We start from the raw sequence: 26,465 nt of genomic DNA, 5'->3' as shown, positions 1-26,465 counted from the left end.
CCGCTGCATTTAATGGATGTGTGAGGGTTTTGCACGCTCCAATCTGCTACTGAGCTAAACACTGTTCTAGTAAAACCTTTAGGGCTAATTGGCACTGGAAATAAGTCTGAACATTGTAGCCTAAACGTTAATTTAACATCAACTCCACAGGCCTCGTACCTTGTGTTATATCACTCAGCCAGCCCGAAAATTGACAATATGATTGTATTGTTGTCACTGAAAATTATCTTCGTATATATATATATATATATATATATATATATATATATATATATATATATATATATATATATATATATATATATATATATATATATATATATACATATATATATATATATACATATATATATACAATTATATATATATATATATATATACATATATATATATACATATACATATATATATATATATATATATATATATATATATATATATATATGTATATGTATATATATATATATATATATATATATATATATATATATATATATATATATATATATATATATATATATATATATATATACAATTATATATATATATATATACATATACATATATATATATATATATATATATATATATGTATATGTATATATATATATATATATATATATATATATATATATATATATATATATATATATATATATATATATATATATATATCGTTCAGCTTCACTCTCGGCCCTGGTAATGACAACAGCCGGCCAAATGTGTAGTTTCCTGAATTGTGTTAAAATGAACCACACCATCGACAGCAACAACAACCTCTACCAGCATGTGGTAAGTATTTTTTATTTATTTCTGATTTGATTTTAAGGGGGGGGGGAGTAGGCTAAGCGAAACTCGATGTATGCGGACGGCGTTGTCGGGTGGTAGTGCTTACGACTGCTAATCTAAAAGTCTTCGGTTCGGATCCCGGGTTCGAGTGCCCAGGCGACTCTGAGTCCAACCCAGCTCTGATGTGTAACTGACCCACGTTAGGGCAGCAGAGGCGGCATCGCATAGTTTCTGACACACTCTAGGTAAACTCTACTTCATGGGCACTAATGCGAAAGATGATGAACCACAGTGTAGCAATATTTTTTTTTATTTAGCTTGAATGAATGAGCTTAAAATAACGGTTAAAATGTTTTAATAAAAACTTTGGTCTCAATCTTGAATCTGCAGATAAACTACAACATCAGGATTAACTCTAGTGGACTGTCGTGTCTCATAACTAGCGCTGTAAGTTGATTTTGTTATTATGTTTCTGTTGACATTGTTTTAGTAGGAAGAGTTGATTGGTTTTGTCAATTTACACGTGATTCTCATTGGGTTTCTTTCTACTTTATATAATGGAGTTTTCGGACGAGATATTTTTGTGGTAAATTTTCAGAACATAAGCTGTAATTATTAGATTCAGCTTGAAATTAAACTTTCGAGTCTTCTAAATCGGCCACACTTTGATACGATGCATTTGATGTGGGCTTAATGAAGGCTATCGGCTATCGGCTACAAATGCAACTAGGTGTTTTGGTCGCTAAGGATCCTCCATAAATGACGTCGCTTTTTTTTTGACGATTTAAAAAACGAAAATCATATTTTAATCAATCTCTATTAAAATTCAGTTTGTAATATTATATTTTAATGTAAAAGTGCGACGTCTCACTTTTACGTAACACCCCCCCCCCCCATCTTCCAGTGTGACGTCATTTATTGACGACCCCCTAGTGATCTATTGTTAATGACCCCGATTTGATATGAGTTTACAGGCCACAGTTAAACCCGTCGTTATTGACAACAGGTGAACTAAAGTTTATCTCCAACAAATTCATATGCGGTATTACAAATTGATTAGAGATAACATGCTATTACTGAATGGTAGTGGGAAAAGTTGTGTTCGTTATGAGATCAGTGCAGAAGACAGGTCGGGAAATATTTTGTGTTAGCCACATTTGGTACATAGAATGGACATTTATAAGACACTTCTTCTTCTTCTTTGTTCTTAATTTTAGTGTTGGAAGGGGTCCCCTCGTGTCAACTGGTCATTAAGGCCATTAACTCCAATTTCAGACTGCTTTTCTTATTGGATTTGCTTCCAACCAAGAACGAACTACAAGACAGCAGTTGTTTGATTTTTGAGTTTTCTCTCATAAAATAGTGGCTGTTCCCAGCTAACGAGCCTCCTCTGCCCGAGGGTTCGAACTCGAGACTTTTCGGTTTAGCAATCATGAGCTTTACCGGCTCGACCCCTTATAAGACACTATGTTAATTGACCGAAAACATGTTCATTTGTATATATATTGTGTATAATATCTTCAATAATTTTGTTTAGTACATCTCATGTAGTTAACTCGTGACAGATTACATTCCAATATAAGCGCGTGAATGCATTTATATTCTTTTATTTACATACTTACACAAATAGAATATCTGTTTATAGCATAAGCTTGTTTATTATTGGTTTTTTAAAAAGAAAATAACTACTTTAACAAATAGTATCTTTAAATCACCTGTAAAATTTTGTCGTAAAATGACAAGTGCAGAAGATGCTTGCTTCGGTAGTATCTATACTGTTTTAACATGGGACCAGTAATTAACTATTTAAGGGATCAGTAATTAACTCTTCATATGACCAGTAATTATCTTTTCATATGACCAGTAATTATCTTTTCATATGACCAGTAATTAACTCTTTATGGGACCAGTAATTACCTCTTCATATGTCCAGTAATTAACTCTTCATATGACCTGTAATCTGAAGCTAGTAATTAACTCTTTATGGGACCAGTAATTCTCTATAAACTTCAACAATTTCAGAGCAACGCCACCGAGTTCTACTCTGCGATCAAGTCGTACCGCCGAGCGTTCCAGAATCTGAGACAGTCCCTGCGTGCGAACACAATCTCCAACCAATCAGTCAGCAGCCCTGAACTGATGGAAGACGATGTGTACGTGACCCGCGCATCAGCGGTCATCGGCGAGCTGTACCGCCTCATGAGCGCAGTTCGGCGGGCCGCGAACGTCACGGAGACCACGACATGTACCGACGTCCATGTCGAGCAGGACCGAACAGCGATCTACGTGACAACCTACTATATCAGCCAGAGACTGGGTGCCTTGATGACATCTTGGAGAAGCGGCTGTGGGATATGTTTTGGAAATTGAAGTAGATCTGGAGGAAGTGGGGATAAGGGTTTCGTTCAGATTCAGACATTTTTTTTTGCTCCAGGGAAGGGGGGGGGGCATCAGAGGCGTAGCGACCCTTCCCGGCGCCCTGGGACAAACTTTCGATTTGCACCCTCCCCCCCCCCCCTCGACCTTTTCATTTGCACCACCCCCCCCCTCAAACTTTCGATTTGCACCCCCCTCAAACGTTCAATTTGGCGCCCCCCTAAGGTCGGCGCCCGGGGACATATGTCCCCCCCCCCCGCCCCTCCCCCCCCCCTGTGGGGCATTTTATACTTCCGAATGCACTTCAAAAATTCAGGGTTGGGGGAAGATCTGAAAATGGTTAAAGTGTATATTATTGTCCATCAGCTTTTAATTTTCTCCATATTTAAACCGTAGGTGGGGGGGGGGGTGTTGAACATATCCCCGGAGAAATGTCTGAAAGAAAAACTGAATGAAGTTGGTTACATTTTTAATCAGAATGTTCCTCTGATTGTGTAAAACAAATCTCAATTTGTACATTTATTATCTTAAGCTATTTAATTTTAATTTTGTCTATTCAAATTAATTTCTTTGATACAAGGCATTGAATGTGTACATATTTTCGTGAAGGGCAATAATTTACATGGAATTATTTTGAAATTGTATATAGTAAATTTTGTTTTTTAAATACAAAAATCCATTTTATTATTTTACTAAAAATGTAAGCAAATACGTCAGGTTAAACCGGAGCTGATGTATAACTGTTCGGGATGTCTGATTATTGTATACCATAATACGTGTATATAAAAAATTGGACGGCGTGGTTGAATGGTAGAGCTTACGAATGCTAACCCGAAAGGCTCGAGTTCGAATCCCGGGCTCAAGCTGTTAGTCGTCCCATAGTCCAGCCAGTTCGTTAGCGAAAATAAGGCTGCTGGTCACAGTATCCCACTTGTATGCAACATGTGAACTCTACTTCATCTGCCCCATTTGCCTAGGAAATTTAAGTGAAAAGGTGATAACTTATCGCTTCTACAAAACAGCCTTCTGTGACACTCTTTCACTCACAACGAGAGCCTCTTTTTAATCCGCCATTATCCGCTTATCCAATCATTGATAATTTGGTTATATATTCCTAGACAAATAAACGTAGGCATTGTGTGTAAATATTGTTTTGATTGTATCCACTTTGCAAACTTGTCAGTTAAATTTGTTATACACAGCATTACTTTAAAATCTAACCATATTCAATAAAAACATTAACACATAAAAACTATGTTTATATCAATCATAGTCATCATAACATTTGGACACGTGTGTTTGAGTTTGTGAGTAAATGTGTATGTCATATGTATTTGTGTGAGAGTGGGTGTGTCATAGGTAGGTGTGTGGTTGTGTGTATACTTCCGTATTTTAAGTGTGTTTGGTAATACTTTAAACACAACACAAAATGCTAGACGTTTTAGCAACGAGCTCGATACCTCACAATTTTTAAATGTGTTGCATTAAAGCTGTTTAATATTGCAGATAACAGTGCACAGGCATTGCATCGAAAGTGCATTAGAATTAAGTTATGAGATCCAGAGTGTGTAACTATTTAAAAAGAAAGTATGTGCTATGCACATTGTTTCCAATATGTAAATATCGTGTATTTCGTTCTGCTTACTTTTCTTAATTGTCCTTTTTTTTTAAATGCCCACTGTTTAAAAAGGCACGCATTTACATTCGTGTATATATTGTTATTTCAATTTTTTTAACGATAAATTTAATACGTAAAACCTTATTTGCATTTGTTATACATATGTTTTTTTTTCTGCTGTTTCTGCTTCTTATTAAACTTAAAATATTTTCAAATCTTTTGTTTTACTATGCCTTAAGTGCTTCAAGTTGTAAAATTGCATCCCATTCAAAACATTATTCTATCCATTCATCTCTGGCGCTCTAAGTCCAAAGATTGCTTGCTCCACCATCGTCTTCCAGGAGCAGCCGGAATGTCGTGGACCCAATTTGTTGGAATCGCCCAGAACCTTGTACAATTTAGAGAAGTGGTTGCGTCTCTATGCTCCACACCAATGTTGTTGTTGTTGATGATGATGGTGATGATGACGATGATAATGATGATGATGATGGTGATGATATTATGATGACGTTTATGATGATAGTGATGATATGATGATGATGATGATGATGATGATGATGATGATGATGATGATATGTTGATGCTGATGCTGATGCTGATGCTGATGATGATGATGATGATGATGATAATGATATGATTATGATTATGATGATGATGATGATGATGATGATGATATGATGATGATATGATGATGATGACGATGACGATGAAGACGATGATGATGCTGATAATGTTGATGATTATGATGGTGATGATGATAACGACCTTCTTTCTCCCATAATTATCTACTATAATATTTTAAAATGTCTGTCCTCCACGCTGGAGTAGCTCTGTCTCCACTATCGTGACATAGCGCAGATCATATACTAACAAATTTTAATAATTAATTGTTGATATTACTAGCAAACAATTATTTTACAGTAATTTAAGTAAGTGCTCAATGATATTTTAAAAACTCATTGAGGCCATATGTAATTAAAAACAAAGCAGCATTATAATAAAAAATGTGGGCCAACAAGGCGTCTGATTAACAGTTTTTATCACTAAGTTTACCACCTAGCTAGTCAAGTGGTTATCACTGATATCAGTGTAGGAAGTCAACCTTCTGCGGTTGGTTATCTCATTCATTCAAGGAAAGTGTCATTGATACATTTTTTCGTGAAATTAAAAACAAAAATAGGTCACGTGACTTGTACAACGAAAACTGTAATTTGGTGAAAAGAAACAAATCCTTGAAATTCAGAAGACGAGTATCCTTGTTAGGTTCGTGTCTATGCAAAAAAGGCTTGTAAGTAGGTCACCAACTTTTCATTCTCTTGCTTGCTAGCTTACAATTATTTTTTTATAAATAGGAATACTTTTATTAAAACCTAAAAAAAATAGAAATATTGCTTTTGCTATTGCTAATTTATTTGAATCATAAGCAAGAATAATGATAGACTAGAAGAAATAGACTAGGATAAAGAAAAATATAGCCTACGCTAACCCGCAGTATTTTACAAACTGTTAATTATAAAATTGTGCTTAAAAATTATTTGTTAAGTGAATAATTTTAAAAAAAAATAGCTAGCTTGAAGCATTTTACAATGTCTTCCGGAAAATTAACCTGAAATGAATTCACAGGTTTTGGATGTAGACATCCCTCTTCATAATCTTTTCCCGATCGTACCATAGAGAGATGTAATAAATGAAGTAGAGTTTATCTATTTCAATAACCACAGCATAAAACGTTATGCCCTGTGGACATCTATACTGGCCATTAATTGTTCATACATTTTACATGCACACATACATACATACATACATACATACATACATACATACATACATACATACATACATACATACATACATACATACAAATTATATAAAAATCAACTAAATAGAAACCATTATACTGATTTAAAATAACTAAAATCTCTGTAAATATCATTGTATTACAGTCCAAATCCATTTTGGATATTTTATCTATCATATCTAAGTTGTGCAGTGTAAGACGCGGATGTTATGTAGACTATCACACCAAGCAGTTTGTTCACCGATATCAAGTTATCTCCAGCAGTGAAGAGCTCTTCTCGAGAGAGTGATACCTTGTAATATTTCATAAGATTTGACTCCAGTTTTCTTAAAAAAAAACATATCTGGAATATTCATTTTCAAGAAATAAAAGACGTGTGAGAGTTATTTGAAATTTTAACGATTTTGTTTATGGTGTATATGTGTTCCTGTATGTAAAGGAGACGGAAAGTAAAGGAAATTTCGAAAAAAAAAAAAAAGCATGGAAATTTTATACTTTGAGAAATCATAAATAAACTTTATGAAACTTTGCATTAATTAAACTTGGAAGTCTCGAGATAAATTTAAAAAAAAACAATTTGTTTTTAAATATAGGTCGCATTGCAAAAACAAAGAACTTTTTTTTTACGAAAAAAGGAATTTGTAAATAAATGTATTTTTGAAGGTAAAAGGTTTTGTTCTGGTGATTAATAGTATTATGGGAATGAAACATGGAAAGTTTAAGAGTGATTTAATTTCAAGGATTTATATTTCATGTAAAAGTTTCGGGGGAAAAAGCATTAACAGATAAAGTAGATCAATTTTTTAACGAAACAGTTATTAATAAAGTTGCTGAACTTTATACATAAATTTAGAGATACTTTGATAGGATTAGGAACTGGTGAGGTATTTGTGTTAAGGTAAATATTTTTTAATAATATCACAACTTGGAACCGTACAGTTGATCAGTTGTATTTACTGAGAATGAATTGTGCAAGCACCCTAAAGCACAATGAAAAGTCACCTAATATATATATATATATATATATATATATATATATATATATATATATATATATATATATATATATATATATATATATAGTGCATTACCCACACACACACACACGCGCACCATACACGCCTACCCTAATACGTGGGCTACTATAATATATTGCATGCACTGTTCTTGTTACATATCGTGTCACGTCCACTAAGACTTTTGAATCATGAAAAGTAAATATGTAAACACGAAAAAGGTTTTCAGAATAAAAGACGGACATTACACAACACCAGATGAAAATTGTAAAGGCAAGGGGTCCCAAAAAATTGTTTGTTATCTTTCAGATAATTTGCAATCAACAACCTCTTGGGTGTTGAAGTATAATCTGTTTATCAGTGAATGTAAAAAAAACGTTACCGGTAAACGACTGGCTGTGAATGTGGTTCGGTGAATTAGAACGGTTGATGTATGAAGTCGTGCTAATCATCCTCATCATTATTTCTTTAGACCCCTCGTGTAGCACATGGACGCAACCACACCTCTCCAGCGTACTCGGTTCTGGAAGATTCTTTTAAGCTGGGTCCAAGACATTACGGCTTCTACCAGCTTCACTGATGACTGATCTTTTCCATGTTTATTTTGATCTACCCACTCTTCTCAAGTTGGAAGTCGGTAAATAGAGATTTATGAGGGAAAAAAATTAGTAGATAGATCGTGACTTTTTTCTTTCTTGATTTTCTACAATAATGTCCTTATTTGATAAATAGCTTGCTATAAAAATAAAAATAATGGAATGTTGTATGAGCCCAGTGAATATAGACAACGGTAATAGATGTTATTGACTAAACGTATTTTATTTTTACTAGTTGCCAGATATATTAAATTATTCAATTTTGTTTGAAATTGCTAACATAAATATTACTTTTAATACAATTTACATATTGGCGTATGCAGGGAGTGTTGGGTAGGGTTAGAACCACCCCATCCTCATGGGCCCTCATACTGAAAGTTGCCTACAATTCAGCTACAGCTTGTTTGTGTCGCTTTATATATATATATATATATATATATATATATATATATATATATATATATATATATATATCTATATATATATATATATATATATATATATGCAAAGTGGCTGTATATAATATATTGAAACGAATAAATGCGAAAAGAGAAATGACTAATTCTTGGCCAAGCCACAAAGTGAAGTAGATGAAAACTAAGTAAATTAATTTTTAAAAAAACGTTGCATTAGTGTATGTCTACAATATTGAAAAATATATTTTAAACTTAATTTACTGAAAAAAAATGTGCGCCGACCTCGTCCAATGTATATCATCTAAAAGCATCACCTTCTAACACAAATTAAAACATTAAATTCGCCTTTTTTTTAAAGGGTTTTTATTTCAGACGGTTGTGGCCGGGTGGGGTGCGGATGGGAGGTTATAAAATGTCCGGGGCGGGAGGGGGCGATGGATGGTTAAAGTATGCATTTCTTCCTATATTTATTCCGGGAAAGTGCTTCTTTCATGCATTTCTTCGGGGAAAAGGAGGGGGCATAGAGTCTAATGCCCCACCCCCAACCACTTCAACAACGAAAGAGAAAAAAATATTGCTTATATATTTTTTACCAATGCCCCCCCCCCCTGAAGAAAAGTCTGAAAGATCACTATTTTATCTACACAACCACTCAGATACAGATACCCCAATTTAACCCCTTGTGCGGATGGTAGACCAGAGACAATTTTGAACGGCTAACTCGGATGTCGTATTCATCATTCGATACCACCTTTCTGCTTCGTTAAGTGGTGTGTATTCAGCCTTGTAATCAACATCGACTTGCCTGTCACCGTGCATCTGTTGTCGAATATGTACGTAAACAACGGATTAGACGGTGGGCTAGTTAATGGAATTTTCTACACAATAAAAAAATCTTATTTAGACGCATTGATCTTTATAGATTGGGTCGTTTTAGTTTGTAAGGTTTTACCCTTGCGAACCGTGCGGTCCATGCGGCAGACGAAGTAGAGTTCACCTGTTTAAGTTAACTTGGCATACGATTGGATAGTGTGGTCAGAAATGTGTCCAATTGCTTTTACTTTCCCAAGGGACGGAGTGGTCTAGCTGTAGAGAGCTAAACTACTAACCCGTAAGTCTCGAGTTCGAATCCGGGTTCAAGTCAGTAGACCGTCCCTGAGTCCACCCAGCCCCGATGGGTACATAACTCATGTTAGGAAATGTAAAGGCGGATGGGCATAGAGTTGACCCCCCCCCCTCCCAATATATATATATATATATATATAACAATCCCCCGGCTGTAGGCTGACACTTATATAATTAAACTATTATTTTTACTAGTTGACGGAGTAGGTTTGTCGTATAGAAGCTGCCGTATGTTGTACCAAAGTAAAAAAAAGTGAGAGACAAAGACAAACGCACAACTTAACATTTTACAGATGTTTCTAGGCAAAAAAAAAACCAAAAGCGCATTATACGTTTTCCAGATACCAATGTTGGTAGGGTAGAGGACACCAGTTGTTTTTTTTTTTATCTCAGCCGCCTCAGACACTACCCTCGGAGCCAAGTCAAGGTGAAATAATATTCTTTAGAGCGTAGTCAAGGTGGAATAAGGAATGCCCTACCCTCTGATCTAGGTCAAAATGTAAAAGAAGTCTTAATTCTCTGATCTAGTTCAAGTTGAACTAAGGAATGCCCTACCCTCTGGTCTAGGTCAAAATGTAAAAGAAGTCTTAATTCTCTGATCTAGTTCAAGTTGAACTAAGGAATGCCCTACCCTTGATCTAGGTCAATCAAGGAATTCCCTATCCTCAGATCTAGGTCAACTGATGAATGTCCTACCCTCGGAGCTAGTTCAAGTAAATAAAGAAACAGCCTTATATTTAATGGTGAGTGGTATACTAGATAATAACACTAAGTTAATAAAAAAAAAAGAAAACAGGTATATTTTTGTTAAAGGTCACACCTAAAGAAGAAACTATGTACTTCTTAATCGCTTAAAAGAATTGAAGAACTACCATATTACTTCTAGTAACATCATTTTAAATCATGTTTTACTTCAAAAACATATTATGTACAAGGCAACATAAACAATACAACAGTTCTAATTTCTATGCCGGAGTCAGCATACAGATTTACATAAATACAAAATTGTCACTTTCGCAAACCAGGGTTAGTAGCCGGTGCAATCGGCTGGTTGGCCTGAAGCAGCTGGTTCTTCGCCATGATAAACGTGTCCCTCCTCTTGGCTTCCACGTACAACTTCAAGCACTCATCCTCCATCCACTTCTGGGTGGGCTGCGAGAAGGTGTAGAACTTCTTGGCCAGGAATGTGAACATGCAGGTACTTGCATCCATCTCCATGTTCAAACCCCCCTCCGCGTCCGGATCCAGTTCTTGACTGAGAGCGGCAAACACGTCAGAGGTGCCAGGGCCTTTGTTGCCTCTGTTGGGCGCGGGTGGATTCTGCGGGGCGGCGTGATTCTGTGCTTTTCTTAAATTGGCGGCGCCTGCCCCGCCAAAGTTTTTATTGATCGGGACCACAATCACCGTGCTGATTGGTCTCCTGGTGTACGGGTCGTTTGAGGATGTTAAAGTTTGTATGAATTTTTTGACGTCAGTGCTGGCATCGTTAACATTCACTGCTGATAGTTTAATAGGTCCATGATTGACTGTGTCAGGTTCTTCAACTGTTTCAGGTTCTTCCAATGTGTCAGGTTCTTCGAATGTGTCAGGTTCTTCAAATGTGTCAGGTTTTTCATCATTGTCAGATGCATCGGAAAACATGTTTTCGTCGTCAAGTGTATGATTGGCTGATGTTGAGGGTTGTTCCACAGATGATGTGGCAGGTGGTGTTGAAGATGCAGGTTTACTGTTGCCTGGTGTGTTGAAGGCTGCTGCTCTCAACAACTGACTGAACGGCTCAGCCGCAGCTTTACTGGGTTGAAGTTTCTCAGCCAGGAGGGAATATTGCTTGCTGGGGTTCAGCACAGTTTTGTTCGCTGTTGTGTCGGCACCTGATGTTGAGGATATGATGATAGGCTTTGTATCATCTGTGTTGGCTGATGTTACACTAGTTAATGCTGGAGCCGGCTTGTTAGGTGTTGTAACATCTTGATTAGATGCAATAACAGTCAATGCTGAGGCCGGTTGGTTAGATATGGCAACAAGTTTTTGGTCAGTTAAGGTAACAGTCAATGCTGGGCCCGGCTTACTCGATGTAGGAGTATCTTGTTTTGTTGACCCTGAAGCCTGCTTGTGAGGTATTGTAACATCTTTTTTGGCAACAGTCAAGGCAGGAGCCTGCTTATTTGGTGTAGGAATATCAGGATTGGTGGATGGAGCAACAGTAGACTTTGTTGGCTGCTTACTTGATGTAGGGATATCTTGATTGGTGGATGGGGCAACTGTAGACTTTGTTGGCTGCTTACTTGGTGTAGGGATATCTTGATTGGAAGATAGAGCAACAGTCAATGCTGTAGGCTGCTTACTTGACGTGACAACTTGTTTACTGTGAGTACCCTTAGCAGATGTTGCTGATTGCGCTACAGAAGCTGTGGACTTTGTTTGGCCTGCGTTTGGTTTTTTCTTAGTCCCGAACACTTCAAACAAATCGTTTAATGTGATGATTGGCCTTGGATCAGCAGCCGTTGTTGACCCCGGCTGCGCTTTATTACCAGCTGTTTTGCCTTTGCTTGGGCTGTTTTTGTTCCCAAACATTTCAAATAAATCGTTTAATGTTACAACAGGTAGCCCATTAACCGTGTTTAACGGTTTTGAGTTAACGTTACCTGTTGTAATATTTGTTCGAGGTGGGTGCACAATCTTTTCAGCATTGATGAGGTTGCTGTTGTAGTTTGGTCGTTTTTTCCCGATCATAGCGACTAATTTGTTTAACGTGAAGGCTGATGCAGCACGCAGTTCACTGCTTGGGGGATCTTGGCTTGTAGATTTGTCAACTTCAGCAGTAGATGGCTGTTTAGCACCCGGTACTTTAGACTGGGCTTTATCTGCTTTGGGAGATTTACTACTGTCTGGAGTTTTAGACTTTTTATCTGCGCTGGGGGGTTGAATACTGTCTGTAATTTTAGGTAGGATTTTGACAGGGCTTTTAGGTTTCGAGCTGTCGTTACTTTTAAATTTAACGTTGTAGGTGTTTGTGTTTTTTAACACGTCTGCTGCTTTGGTCTTCTTCTGGGTTTCCATTTGGTTGTCAGTCAGTGAAAACAGGTCAAATAAAGTGATGGTTGATTTGGGTTTAGAGCTTTCTGCACTGGGTGGTGTTTGGTTATCTGCGCCTGCTTCCTTCTGATGCTCTGTGGTATCAGAACTTTTACTATCTGCGGCTATTTCTTTGTTATCTTCATCGGCTTTGGATTTTTTGTCATCAGAGGCGTTTTGCTTTTTATCGCTGGAAGTTTGTTTCTTTCCTGAGCTGGGCTCACTACTGGGCTTCTTTTTGTCTGTACTTTTAAGTTTCTTCGCTTCCGAGCTAGCGGGTTTATCCTCGTGTGTGGAGTTACCCTTCTCTGGGCTGGAAAGTTTCCTCTTTACCCCAGCTCTCTGCTTTCTTTCCGGCTGCGTCTGCTTCTCCTCACCTGCCTGGCTTGTGCGTTTCTCTTTCTCAGGTTTGCTGGGCTGCTTCTTCTTTCCCAAGCTGGTGGCTTTCATCAGCTCTAGATTTGTTAGATGTATGCTCTCACTGTTGACGCAGACGTTGCTCTCATCGTCCACCTGTGGGATCCTGATCGGACAAGGCATTAGGTTAACGAGCTTGGCCTCGTTAACCACACCAGTACGTGTGATTTCTTCAAAAGTAGGTTCCACTATCACAAGCCTGTAAAAGGAAAGAATTATTCTCACTTTTATCGTTGTCATAATTGAAATCTTAAACCTGACATTAGTGGACATGCTAAAAGGTCTTTAAAAAATTTAGTAAATACTTTGGTTAAAATTAATGTTCCCCCCTACAAGTAATTATATTTCCTTTTTTTTTAAATATATTATTTAAAAGATTTGTTATATAACTTTTTTGAGTCACTTAAATTTGTAAACTGTAAGGTGTATGTTGTTTATAAAAAAATATTTAAAATAGTTAAAGAAAGCTTATTTTTTTTATAACTGTCATCAAAATCTTGTTATTATAAACATTTGTATGCCAGTTTTTAAATTTCTAATATTGATTAACTAGGTAAATAATTATAGTAAATTAGGTAATGTGCCGTTGAAATAAAATAAGTTTCAATATATTATAGGAACCAACAAACTTGCTAAAAGCTAACCCTTTGAACCTGATACTGCATTTTTGGTTCAGGTTTAAAAATGTCCCCAGCCAACTGATATATCTAGACACCTTACCCAGACAGTAAATAAAAATAAGATATTAATAAAGGATGTCGTGAATACTATTTCCCTTATACTAAGCTCCAAAAAACAAGAAATTTTTATTTTCTGTTATTTGCAATTTACAAAGAAGGAAGAGTATTGAAAACTTAATCAGCATGTTAACTAAGTCCACACGGCATACTAAGTAAAAGTATTGGCAATGAACTTGTATATTAATGTCCATTAAAATAATAAAAAGATGCTTTTTTATATTCTTAGAATTTGTGGTGTGAACATTTACCACAAGGGGAACAGGAATTTTAAGGGTCAAGACCTAAGGGTCAAGAGGGTACAGAAATGTGGTTTTTTTTCTGCTGTGCAAAAAAAATCTTTTTTATTTCTAATTGTTAATAATGATGAACTGTAAAAATTCTACAGTAGGTCAAATATCCTTCACTCTGCCTTCTATTCTTCACCTAATGAAAGTTACATACAGCAGATAGTCAACCTCAATGGTGTTGTCCTACCAAGAACCCAGATTTTTATTTCTTCCGAAAACCTTAACCAGCACTGTCAATATTATTGTGTTTATGACACAAATCCCAAACAATAGTTTGTCCTTTAAATTAATTAAAACTCTGCCCTTACTTGTGCTGATCCAAGTCCTGATCATTATCCTCCGCAGGTGGACTCGCTGGCTCAGGCTTGCAGTAGTCATGATGATTTTGTACAATTACACTGGGCAAACTGGAAAATAAGAGAAGAAAAATTATCAGTTTCTTTTTTTCTAACATTTCCAGTTTAAATCATGCAACTCAAGAGAACACAAAACAACATTTTTTCTAAAAAGAAAAAAAAACTGAATTTCCCAAATAAAAAAAAAGCAAGCAAATTGAGTATAGTACATATAGAAGTTCTATTAAAAAACAATGCCAACGACAATAGGCCTACAGTGTAAAATGTTATTACCTCGTGTTATTGTGGAATTAGTATAAGCCTAATCTCCACTGATAATTAACTAATAATCAACCCATACTATCTACATACAGAACATATGCAGCAAGAATTTTTTTGTAATATTACAAAAGATCAACCTACATACTTTTTCTCCATTGATGAGCTGGCAGAAATCCACCTTATTTCTTATACATTCCATATATGTCCTATTATACCCACAAGCCAGTACTAAACACTCAATCACACTATAAGTTTCATAACCACCCTTCACCTTCACACAAATACTATACAATTTATTTGATTTTTGGTGTTGTCTCTCATAGAAGAAGGGATGTCCCCAGATAACGAGCCTCATCTGCCCGAGGGTTCGAACTCAAGACTTTTCGGTTTAGCAAAATACCATAACCCAACTTACGTGTTCTCAAAATATTACCTATCAGTAAAGCCACACTATAATCATACCAAGTCTCATAACCAGTACCATCATCAATTTATATCCAGTATTATAAAACCAATCATTTTTCCCCCCAATATTAATCAACCATCTGTAAGGTCAACCATAAAACCTTGACCTTCCATACAAGTCCCATGGTCTCACACACATTTCCCCTATATCTTCATTGAAGTCAAAAGAATTGACATCAGCCAGGAATAGCAACCTTCTATGTTTGGCCTAACAGGATAAGTACAACTATCCATTTAGACCTAAAGATCCATTGGGCAGATACAGTTGCTAAAGATCCATAGGGCACTTACAGTAGAGTTTATGTTTCTTAACCTCAGCATATAAAGGGGTGGTGTGGTCATCACTATGAGTAGCCATCTTTTCTTTCCCAACGAGAGTCGGGTACCCATCAAAGCTGGGTAGACTCTGTGACACCCTACAGTTAGCACTAAGAGCCAAACACAAGACCTTCAGGCTTGTAGCTGAATGCTCTACCATGTGACCATGCTGTCCCCAACCCATACGTTAAGTCGTCCATAAAAACTATTTACCCACCATTTAAGTCCCATAACCACTACCACCTAGCATGGTATACTATAAACCCACTCACTTTTTCTCAATATATTCTTGAGCCAGATTCTCAAACATACCGCTGGGTGTGCCATGTGGTACAGTTTTATGACATGTATATTTCTTTTAACCACCACCTAGCATGGTATACTATAAACCCACTCACTTTTTCTCTATATATTCTTGAGCCAGATTCTCAAACATACCGCTGGGTGTGCCATGTGGTACAGTTTTATGACATGTATATTTCTTTTAACCACCACCTAGCATGGTATACTATAAACCCACTCACTTTTTCTCTATATATTCTTGAGCCAGATTCTCAAACATACCGCTGGGTGTGCCATGTGGTACAGTTTTATGACATGTATATTTCTTTTAACCACCACCTAGCATGGTATACTATAAACCCACTCACTTTTTCTCTATATATTCTTGAGCCAGATTCTCAAACATACCGCTGGGTGTGCCATGTGGTACAGTTTTATGACATGTATATTTCTTTTAACCACCACCTAGCATGGTATACTATAAACCCACTCACTTTTTCTCTATATATTCTTGAGCCAGATTCTCAAACATACCGCTGGGTGTGCCATGTGGTACAGTTTTATGACATGTATATTTCTTTTAACCACCACCTAGCATGGTATACTATAAACCCACTCACTTTTTCTCTATATATTCTTGAGCCAGATTCTCAAACATACCGCTGGGTGTGCCATGTGGTACAGTTTTATGACATGTATATTTCTTTTAACCACCACCTAGCATGGTATACTATAAACCCACTCACTTTTTCTCTATATATTCTTGAGCCAGATTCTCAAACATACCGCTGGGTGTGCCATGTGGTACAGTTTTATGACATGTATATTTCTTTTAACCACCACCTAGCATGGTATACTATAAACCCACTCACTTTTTCTCTATATATTCTTGAGCCAGATTCTCAAACATATCAGTGGCTGTGACATCTGGTACAGTTTTATGACATGCACATTTCTGTAGATCCCTCTTCTTCTTGTAGTAGGCATTTCTATGTCTATTACATTTCTCCAGCCAGTCTTCACCTGCAGGAATAAATTTGAAAAAAAAAACCCAATAAAGCCATATATAGGAGAAATATTTTTAAAAATTGTAAAATTAAGGGACAGCATCATCAAGTGGTAGAGCCAACTGTAAATCTCAAGTGCAGGTCATGGGTTCAATTCTTTAGGATTTCATGAGTCCACCTAGGTCTAATGAGTTCTTAACTCAAGTTAGGGTAACTAAAGCGACAGGACACAATGTTGACAACACTACCCCCATGAGGTAATCTGCCCCATGTGTCTAGGGCACGAACTTGAAAAGATAATAAAATTCACATTTTACTTTTATAGTGATAATTTTTAAAATATTTCCATCACTATTAAGCTATAATGATTTATTATAGGCATTAAACCATATAACAACTCTGCTACAAGTGACAGAATACAGTTACAAATTTGTATAAATTACAGCAGGAATTATTTTATAGTCTGAACATCTATTGTTTGTTTTGGTAGGTCACAAAAACAGTCTCGGTTCTAGAAGTTAAAGATATATATTCATGTAAGTAAGCTGGGCAGAAATACTTCCCCCTGGAAGATCAGAGCCTTCTTCTTTTTTTTTTTTAAACTGGGTTCCCACAATTGTTCAAGAACAAACATTCCTTTCTATTTTCCTATGCACTAGATAAGAAACCAGCAATTTAAGACTAGTACAAATCTTACTACCATTCAGTTTTGTAAAGTCAAAAACCCAAAAATATTTTTAAGAGAAACAAATCAATCCAAAAGAACCAATAATCTCCTTGGTAATTATCACATTAAGTTCCACACATTTTATAAAAGATCCATCCCCAATTAACAATAATTCTAATGAAAGAAACATCATTTAACATTTTTGTTCTTAAGAATTTTTTTTTATATCAAATTAATTTATTCCCTCTTTCCAACTCATCATAAAAGACTGGCTGACCCAACCCCATTATTTATGGATGACGCCTAAAATACATGCAAAATGTATAAATCTGAAACAGGCATACAGTCTGCATATTCAAAATAACTGTTTTTGCTGCAATTAAAATGCTTAGCCTCAAATCAGCATAGTTGGAGTTTTTTCTGACAGCTTATATGGTATCCAATTTCTTTTAATTTGTGAGGAAGTTAAAAACTGAACCTGACTCACATTAGAGAAGTAAAGGCAGATTGGCATAGTGCTGACCACACACTCCCCTTGAGTGCTGAGGTCATTGAAACAGGTAAACTCTACACCACCTGCCCAATGTATCTTGTGCGCAAATGAAAAAGATGACGATATAGTAACAAAATCTAAAAAAAGAAATGCTACATACATTCGTGGTTGTGAGCAAGGTCCAGCTGTTTGATCACTATTTTGTCCCTGGCCTTGTTTAGACATGCGTAAATCCGGGCGGGGCAGCCCAGCCTCTCAGACCTGAGAACAATAATAGTATAAGTAGAATTCAACACTTTCATCTTTAGTTATTTTTGATCACATACACTACACCTCTGTGACCTGTAAAGAAACTTGACACAGTACAGGTAGAGTTTATTAACATTTTCACCATTAGTCACAGCAGGATACGTACACTACACCTCAGTGACCTGTAAAGAAACTTGACACAGTACAGATAGAGTTTATTAACATTTTCGCCATTAGTCACAGCAGGATACGTACACTACACCTCAGTGACCTGTAAACAAACTTGACACAGTACAGATAGAGTTTATTAACATTTTCACCATTAGTCACTGTTGATCACCTACACTACACCTCTGTGTGACCTGTAAAGAAACTTGACACAGTACAGATAGAGTTTATTAACATTTTCACCATTAGCCACTGTTGATCACCTACACTACACCTCTGTGACCTGTAAAGAAACTTGACACAGTACAGGTAGAGTTTATTAACATTTTCACCATTAGTCACGGCAGGATACGTACACTACACCTCAGTGACCTGTAAAGAAACTTGACATAGTACAGGTAGAGTTTATTAACATTTTCACCATTAGTCACGGCAGGATACGTACACTACACCTCAGTGACCTGTAAAGAAACTTGACACAGTACAGATAGAGTTTATTAACATTTTCGCCATTAGTCACGGCAGGATACGTACACTACACCTCAGTGACCTGTAAACAAACTTGACACAGTACAGGTAGAGTTTATTAACATTTTCGCCATTAGTCACGGCAGGATACGTACACTACACCTCAGTGACCTGTAAAGAAACTTGACACAGTACAGGTAGAGTTTATTAACATTTTCACCATTAGTCACGGCAGGATACCTACACTACACCTCAGTGACCTGTAAACAAACTTGACATAGTACAGGTAGAGTTTATAACGTTTTCGCCATTAGTCACTGTAGATCACCTACACTACACCTCTGTGACCTGTGAACAACCCACTGTGCAAGGGAATTAAAGCTACGAAGCAACATTTCAAAAATCGTTTTTAGAGGGTCAAGTTTAGAGCCATAGTAAAAACTAGCTTTTGAAACTTGTTAGCGAAGGCAAATCTGTAAGGGTTACAACATAGGCAAAGCACCACAGCAACATGACAAAAGTGTATACAAATGGAGAAAAACTACTAAGTAGGTAGCCCTGTTATAAGTTAGAATGATTCCTCTCTAGTAGCACATGGATGTAAACATCTGCCTGCAGATGGGCCAGTTTTTAAAAAAATAGTTTCATGAACCATTAAGTATCAGTAACCCTCTCACACTACAATCTGTATAACAACATAATAAATTTAAAAATAAAAATATTACACGCATTTAATGAGTCAGGTCTAAAAATCATGGCACCCTTTGTTATCTAACCTCATCTAAAAAGAGGTTCATTAACTAAAACTAATAATTCATATTTAAATCAGAAAAATACATACAAAAAAAGAACAATAACTAGCATCAAACAAGGGAAACAACTCACTGATTCTCCCCCTTGTCATGAGTTTTAAACTTCTCACCAAGCTGACAGCGGAATGAGTAGAAAACATATTTGAAACTGGTTGGGTAAGGGGTGCCACCCTCCTTCAAAACAGTGTTAGCTGTGACGGTTGTCTTGCAGGAGTTCTTCACCATCTGCTGACGGCTAGCACTGATGTAATCATTCACGGCACCGAAAAACAGCTCCCATGTGGCAAACTCGTCTCTTAGATGTAGAATATCACTCGAGCTGTTGAATAAGATTGAAGGATATCAAGCAGTTGAATAGGGTACAAGGATAATTAAAGGAAAAATTATTTATGGCAGTCTTTAAACTACGGGGTGTGGGGGGTCACCTATGGCTTAAAACATTTTTATGACCCAACTAGAGTTTAAATAACAATATCATCTTCTCCAGTTCATGCGAAAGATACATGAAGCAGATGAAGTAGTGTTCATCTGTTACAATGATGTTTGCATACAGTGGGATGTTTCGTCAGCAATATGACCAGCCAGATTTATTTAAGGTACCCATCACAGCTGGGTGGACTCAGGGATCTGAACTTGAGACTTTTGGTTTAGAAGTATAGCTCTTTACAACTTGGCCATGCCATCTAATTTAAACAACAGACACTAATAAAAATAATTAATGCAGGACAGATACTACAAGTTCAGCAGAGAACCACACTGAGATTAAACCAGGATTTCTGTAATTGGCATTCCATACTAATATTTGTTAATTAATGATAATAAAGAAAAGAATCAATCACACATAACCAGAATTAGCAAAATAAAAATTCAGTATTATAAAATGATGAGCTTTAATAGATCTTTACCAGATGTTTTGTTAAAAAAATAAAATAACACTTTCAAACAATATCAATGTCATATTGCAATCAACCATAAGTCAGTTGTTCAAATTATCAGTTCACTTGCCTATTTATTTAGTGTCAATAAACTTGCCTACTTATTCATACTGTCAGTTAACTTGCCAACTTGTTCATAATGTCAGTAAAATTGCCTACTTGTTCATATTGTCAGTTCACTTGCCAATTTGTTCATATTGTCAGTTAAATTGCCTATTTGTTCATACAGTCCATTCACTTGCCTACTTGTTCATACTGTCATTTAAATTGCCTACTTGCTTGTATTGTCAGTTAACTTGCCTACTTATTCATACTGTCAGTTAAATTGCCTACCTCTTAGCCCCAGCACCATCCTTGTTAGCTTCAGCCGTATCAGCTGGTGGCATCTCCTCTGTGTCTGAGGTAACTGGCTCTTGTTTGATGCAAGCCAGTTCTGTCCCTTCTGTTACAGTCACTGAACTGGGGAGATAAGGGAAGTTATGTTCAACATCTGCCACATAACTTATCCCTTGATTAGGGAAACCACACAACTTATCACTTGATTAGGGAAATTACATTACTACTAAAAGAGTAATTAAAAAACGAGCATTTTAAAATTTAACAAGTGAAATGTTCTAGTAAAAACATTATAAAGATGCCATTTTCCAAGAAAACAAGTAAGACAACATCATAAGCAGAACAGCAATTCTAAACATAATATATGACAGCAATTCTAAACAGAAATATTTTTAAACATTAGTTTTAAAATCTGTAGGGAATAATATATGACCTAATGTCTTTAAGAACCTGTGCTTTAACCAAAACAATAATGCATGGCATTGTGCCAAGACAGAGAGAATAATGGTAGGCATAAACATAAAAGATCAGACTAGGTTTTCTGTTGCAGGATTACTCAGAGCACCAGGACAGGTGGCAAAAAGTTATGAATAAATCAAATATGGTGTCTTAACGATCCCTAGAGATAAGGTTTGATTGATAAATGTCTTTAAAAACTGTAAGCTAAGCAACTCATAAAATAATTATAAAAATCAACAATGTAATAAAATTTGATGGATTGAATGTCTTTAAAAACCGTAAGCTAAGCAACTCACAAAATAATTATAAAAATAAACACTGCAAAAAAATTGAATATAAAATGAATAATTACAGCCACAGTCTAAACCATCACTGACAAACAAGACTAAAATACTAGACAAACAAATTAAAGAATTGCTGACAATCCAATCAATGATTTAATGACAAACAAAACTAAAATACTAGACAAACCAATCAAAGAATAGGTGACAAACCAATCAATGATTTACTCACAAAAAAAAACCTTCGCTGGCAAACATAAATAAAATACCAGACAAACAAAATCAAGCAAATGAATAAATTACAACAAAGAAAACCAAAGACTTGCCAACAAACACACCAAGTACTACAGGGTTCACAAACCTCCCTGGGGTTGCCTCATCTGAGTCCTCATTACAGTGGCAGTTCATGTGCTGCATGTGAAGTTCTCTTTTCTTCTTCATGTAGGCATTGCGTTTCACCCTCCATTTCTCTTTCCAGTCTTTGCCTGTAACAAATTAACAGGTAATGACAACCTCAAATGCCAAATAAGCACTAACGTCAATAGTAACATGAACAAATTTCTGTATTATATTATGGAATTACTCTCGTGGAATCAGTGCTGGGGAGAGCATTATTAATGGGTCAGAATTATTCAAGTGAAAACATATTTAAAAATTGACCAGATATAGATATTGTTTGGTTTCTATTGTAATTACATTTGATTTTTTTTTTTAAAGCACAGCCTGCCAATTTAGTATTAAAAACAATTCTCAAGCAAAGTACGATTGAATTATCTACAACCACGACTATCTTTAAAAAGAGATAACAAAAGAGGAATATACAAAGACAAAAGTACTCACTTATTTCATGGTTATGAAGGGGTACCAAATGTTTAACATAAATTCTTTTTCTATCCTTGGTCAGACAGGCATATATTTTTGCAGGGCAGTCCATCTTCTGTGATCTAAAACACAAAAGTAAATGTCACAAAACAACAAAACGAACAGAAAAAAAACATTTTTTTCTTACTTTATAAATATGATTTTAACAAAAAGAAAAACATAATACCAATAATATCATTTTATATAAATTATTACAATATATGTGTGAGATGATGGCCCAGATGAATGGTAGTCTTCAGAAAGTCCCTGAACCCACCCAGCTCTGATGGGTATCTGACTCAGGTTAGGGAATCTAAAGGTGGCTGGTTCAAATGATGACTACATTATCACTTCACAAGTCGAGGTCACTAAAACAGGAGAACTTTACCTGCCATATCATCATATCATGGCAATTAATTTGTTTTTTGTAACTATAATTTACTTAATTTACATTAATTAAAACTACACACTGATTTACCTAAGGGATTTCTTTGAAAACAGACTTTTAGATCGGAATGTCCCATAGAGTTCATATGTTTCTCCGAAATCATATTGTGTGTACAGCCACCTTAAATGTCCCAGGCTCAAGACTGCTAACTATCAGAGCTAGGTAGCATGCATCGACATCAGAAAGTGAACTGTTTTCACTGACCCATAATACACTTTTCATCTTCCATGATGGTTTACAACTGAGGATATTCTTTACTTACACATAATGCCTTTTCCCTTGTCTACATGTTTACAACTGAGGAAATTCTTTACTTACACGTAATGCCTTTTTCCTTGTCCATTGGTTTACAACTGAGGAAATTCTTTACTTACACGTAATGCCTTTTCCCTTGACCATGACTCTTATAGCTCCCACCATGACTGCACTTGTAACAAAAATAACTGTATTTCATATGAAGAGGGTAAGGTTTGAATTTTCTATCCTTCAATCCCTTGTTCATTGAGGAGCAGAGCTTCGCTGAGCTTTTAACCATGGGTTGGTAGGTTTCCTCAGAATATTTTTCCACCGCTCTGAAAAAATCCTCCCACGTTTCAAACTCATCTTTTTCTTTTAAAGACATTTCTTTTGCCATGATTGTCTGAAACAAGACATAAATAAATTTGATCAAGAACATTGTAAAGCTTAAATAAAATTGTAGTGATACCTTAGGCCGAAGAAGATTTTAATTTTATGCAAAATGTAAAAATAAATAAAAATTGTAATAAAATTAGGCATATGGCTTCTCACAAGACAATATGTAGACATGGTAAATAGGATTGGGCCCAAGTTGGATGCAATTGTTAGATTAAATCTATAGTAGAGCTACTGGATAATTTGATCTTTTCTGGGCATTCTATTGGCTTTTTAAATATATACCTAAGTTTTATACATTACATTAATTTTTACTATTTAGGATAAATGATAGAATTAGAAGTTCTTTTGGACTGCACTATTTAAGTATCTGATTACGAATATATTCTGCTTGAAGTCAAAATTTGATGGACGATATTGCTCCCCCCCCCCAATGTTCTTTTGTCAAAGAGTGTTTCTTTATTAGATAAATGGCTTGTTGAGGGAGAAATACAATGGGAACTAGGTTGATAGTGTTGTCTTGTTCTCTAAACCAAACCAAAATCACCACCTCAACTTCAAACTTAACAGGAAACGAAAAAAGTAATTGAAAACAGATTTTTATCCATAATCGGCATTTTTTCCAGATTTGGAAGTTTAACTTGAAATAATACACCTAACCCCAACCTTAATCCTGATACTAACACTTACTATATATATTACTTTTCAGCATTTGTTTTGTACATCTACATTTACTTCTGAAATTAGACTAATTAAGGTTTTTTTTGTCTATTACCAACTATGTCATTATTATTGTGTATTGTTCTCTGCTTCAATAATCACTGATGCCATTCTATTTTGTGTATAGATGCTAAATGTAGATATTCCCACATTATCTGGTAACCTTGATCTACACATAGTTACTTGCAACTTGATACTAAATATAGTTGTAGCCCTAAACCTTGCACCTAAACTCAAATTTGACAAAAGTTGCATTCAGGCATCTCTTCTGTGGGGGCAGAACCCCATTCCCTCTAGGCCTAAAGAAATAGAATTTATATAGAAAATATATACTTTAACTAGTGTACAGCCCCCACCACTCCCCAAAATTTTTTTTAGCATCTATTAGTATTAAGGTCATTGCGTGTTTCATCATCTGCCTGCCAGACTAGCTTTGGAAGAAGAAGTTTCTTCAGAGTAGTCACCTTATTCTGAATATTCTCTAGCCTACACACAAAAATTGTACAATTTTTGCAATTTGATGTGGTTTCACTGAAACCGTTTCAGGAATTTTCCACTTCAAAAAATTCATAACAAAAAACTGCATTAAATAATTAGGCCTTAAAGGCTGGCATCTCCCCTATCCCCTATGAATCTAGGGCTTAGCCTTAAAAAGGGTGGTTTAGTTTAGGGAGTAAACTATTCCTAGGGAGTAGGAATAGTTATAGTAGGATGTTGAAAAAATGTGTACTGCAAAGAAAAAAGATGAATAGGCCTAAGATTAGACTCAGACTAAATCTAGATCTAGGTCACTAGACTAGACATACAGATCTAGATCTAGATCTAGATTAGATCTAGACACTATAAACTATAGATCTATGTCTGTTCTAGATCTAGGCCTGATCTAAATATAGATTTAGATCTAAGTTGTGTCAAATTGTAAGACTAGTGACTAGTCACTACTTGAATCCAGATCTAGATCTAGATATCTAGACCTAGTGCATCTATCTTTTTCTAGGCCTAGACTAGAATCTAGATCTTCTCTAGATCTAGACTAGATCTAGATAAACTAGTATAGGCCCTAGGCCTAACTACCAAAAATACTAAAATAGGTCAAACAGAAAATGGTTGCTAGCGCGCACGTCTCCCGCTAAAACTATAGGCGGGTTCGCGATGACTTAGTTTTGTAATAGCCTAGCCTCTAGACTTTTACCTTCAAATACTAGATCTAGTGTAACTCGATTTTCTAGATCTAACATTTAAGTACTAAGATGGCCTGAATTTTACTTACAGAAGTCGTGAATGACTAATCTAGAATCTAGATCTATTTTACATAAACAAGAAGCAATTTGCGTATATGCACGTTTAAATTTTTGCTTAACACGAGAAGTTTCCAGCCGACATTAAAAATCATTCCTTGTGTACTTCGCAAAATCAACGCACATGCGCAGTAGTTCATATTCCGTAAAAGAGAGGCTACTCTGTCCTATTTTAGAAATATTGCGTGGTTTTTAGGTCGAAGCAAAGAAAATAGACTAAAAATAGTAAAAACTAAATCCTGTATTTTATTGTTTTTTTTAACTATCAAAACTAGAGATAAATCTACTATTTTAGATCTCTTTTTCCTATGTTTCCTAGAAATTACCAACCTTTATATGAGCTTGTGTTTTGTAAAAATAAGCTGGCACAATAACGATTAAAAATGATAATAATCAGATCGGGCCTAGATCTAGATCTATATATCATAGAAACTGCGGAATGCGAGATTGCGCGGTAAGCTTCATTAATGGCAGATGGCGCTGTAGACAAAAATGCGAGATGGCGGCCATTCACATGTATTTAACATGTGACATTTTTAGATCTAGAATCTATATCTTGCACCTCATCCTACAAGTTTTGTATTTTACGTAATTAAAGAATTATGGCTGATCAAGTTATGAGCGTATGCATCAGAATCTCGGTATGAGAAATTAGTGACTATTCACTTCTAAGTTATAAGAGACCTATTTTAAGT

General features: G+C 35.7%; 1 protein-coding gene across 2 annotated transcripts; it reads right to left on the bottom strand.

Annotated features, from left to right (window-relative positions):
* Positions 1-10,622: 10,622 nt before the first annotated feature.
* LOC131938187 (proteoglycan 4) lies at positions 10,623-26,205 on the bottom strand. 2 transcript variants are annotated; one of them, XM_059296100.1, is made up of 10 exons: positions 26,101-26,205; positions 23,494-23,759; positions 22,651-22,754; positions 22,172-22,295; positions 21,068-21,193; positions 19,873-20,118; positions 18,263-18,363; positions 16,808-16,958; positions 14,562-14,660; positions 10,623-13,425 (listed from the first exon to the last, which is right to left on the bottom strand). In XM_059296100.1, the coding sequence occupies exons 2-10, from the start codon at positions 23,751-23,753 to the stop codon at positions 10,743-10,745; spliced, it is 3,894 nt and encodes a 1,297-aa protein (XP_059152083.1). In that variant the 5' UTR covers positions 23,754-23,759; positions 26,101-26,205; the 3' UTR covers positions 10,623-10,742. The 2 variants fall into 2 exon arrangements, with proteins under 2 accessions (XP_059152083.1, XP_059152082.1); XM_059296099.1 differs by lacking the exon at positions 26,101-26,205 and adding an exon at positions 25,743-25,876.
* Between the last annotated feature and the right edge of the window lie 260 nt (positions 26,206-26,465).

This window comes from Physella acuta, unplaced genomic scaffold (assembly GCF_028476545.2).
Source record: "Physella acuta isolate Inbredline_101_S28 unplaced genomic scaffold, ASM2847654v3 ptg000236l, whole genome shotgun sequence".
Classification (NCBI taxonomy): Eukaryota; Metazoa; Mollusca; class Gastropoda; family Physidae; genus Physella; species Physella acuta.
Note: the sequence above shows the minus strand (reverse complement) of the source record. Positions and strands in the feature narration are given on the sequence as shown.